Here is a 1,877-nt window from a genome sequence, read left to right on the forward strand (position 1 = left end):
ATATGCATAATAAATAACTGTTAGCACTATTTCTGCATTTTTCCACTGAAGGATCTCTAAGCAAAATTACAAAGTCATCATCTGAATTTTAATGGTAGCTTGGGAAGCAGATTTGTAAAGAGAAGTTTTACCAGCCTTACTGGGAACGGGGCCATCCTAATCCTGTCTCAGCGTCCAGCCCTGCCCTCCTGAAGTTCTTCCTGCTCTGCCCCAGATCACATCTTCATCTGCGAGCACACAAGTAATCTGGGGTCCTTCAGACCAAAATAAATCACAGGAATGCAAATAAATCACATGAAAAACGGGAACAAAGCATTTTTAGCTGTGCTGCATATCGAGAGAACATTAACAGCTCTCTCACCATCACAAACTTCTCCCCTTCCAAGGCTGATAGAACACAGATACAGCCATCTTCTCAAAATACACCCCCCCTCCAAACCACAAATAAATCAACCAAAGCTATTGAGGTAAACAAAACAAGAGATTTCGACGATTGTCCCGCCTGGGAAGGATTTTGCCAGTTATCAGCCTGGTGTGAAAGCCCTGCTAAAACCATGGCTCAGGATGTCAGCATAAAGCATTGAACAGGAGATAATCATCATATCTGATGGGGTGATAATGGTTCTTCCCCAAACGCAAGCAAATATTCAGATGGAAACTCTACTCTGGATTACGATGATCTGTACTAGTGTCATTTACCTCCGTAGTTTGACCAAGGATATCCACACTCACTCTTTTCCTTCCCTCACCAAATCTCCTTTTCTATGTCTTACACACAACCCAAGTCTTTTCTTTGTTTTATGCCCTGATTCTTTCCTTTGCACCATTTTCTGCTGCCCATGTTCACTCGGAATGCCATTAGCCTCATGTCCAACCTAAACTCCACGGCACAACACATGTAAGCATTATTCTGTCTAAATCAGGCCAAAACTCCTCCTTTCGGTTCACGTTTCATTAACTTCTCATATTCTCTTCCTCGTCTTTTCCCACTTTTATCACCCAACTTCCTCGTGCGTTGTGCTTGTGCTTTGCTTCCTCATTTCCTCATCCTTCGTTTCCTCTGTGAGCTTTTCCTACCCTTCCATTCACTCCTTCTCCTCTCTTTTTCTGTTTTCCCTCTTTCTCCTCACACCAGAACCCACTGTTGCCACCTTGTTCCTTGTTCTTCCCCTGGTCTTGTCAGTGTAATTTGGGAGCAGGAGCCTTGATCCCACCAGGGTGGCTGATGTCAGCCTAATTTACTTCTCTCCCTAGACTCACTCCAACCACTCTCTCCCACTGTTAATAAAAAAATATAAAAAAATTAGATATAAGCCTAAGACAACCAACTTTGGCACAAAATGGGATTTGCTGTGGTGTGCTTTAATCTGATGAATTATTGTGGTGGGTTGCAACAGCACAGACGTCCCACACAACCCACACCGTGTAGGGAACTGCTACAAGCACCTCGGATTCTCCAGCCTCTCTTGTTCCTTCACGTTGTCTCTGCTGACATCGCTAGTTTGTTCCAGTCGCTCATCAATACTTCTATTTCTCCCCCTTCCCCCCCAGTTTCACCTCACCAACCATTCCCTTCGCTCTGGCAGCTCAAAATCCAGAGGATTTTTTTTTTTCCCCTTGCAGCTCCGGCAATGATAAACAGATGCTGGTGGTCCACGTCTGGCACAACTTCCCTCCTCCAATCTCGATTGGGGATTTTTGTGGCGCTGGTTGACTGTGACCTTTGCCTGCCCACAGGACGCGGAGATGGGCACATTTACAATCTGACCCGACCTGAGAAAGGGCTTGGCATTAAACACTAAAACATTAAATCACTAAAGGCCCCCCCCAAGAATTACGCACGTGAGTGGGTTTACAAGGTTAGTCGCACTTTAAAC

The 1,877-nt window shown here is 44.9% G+C and overlaps 1 protein-coding gene across 1 annotated transcript in view; it reads left to right on the top strand.

Moving 5' to 3' along the window:
• Positions 1-554: 554 nt before the first annotated feature.
• Positions 555-1,877, top strand: part of SSBP2 (single stranded DNA binding protein 2) — a 137,854-nt gene continuing 136,531 nt past the window's right edge. The window contains exon 1 of the mRNA XM_029959935.1: positions 555-566. Coding sequence (XP_029815795.1) covers positions 555-566 — 12 coding nt within the window. The remainder of the gene's footprint in view (positions 567-1,877) is intronic.

Source organism: Manacus vitellinus, unplaced genomic scaffold, assembly GCF_001715985.3.
Source record: "Manacus vitellinus isolate BGI_N305 unplaced genomic scaffold, ASM171598v3 scaffold_23_pilon, whole genome shotgun sequence".
Lineage (NCBI taxonomy): Eukaryota > Metazoa > Chordata > Aves > Passeriformes > Pipridae > Manacus > Manacus vitellinus.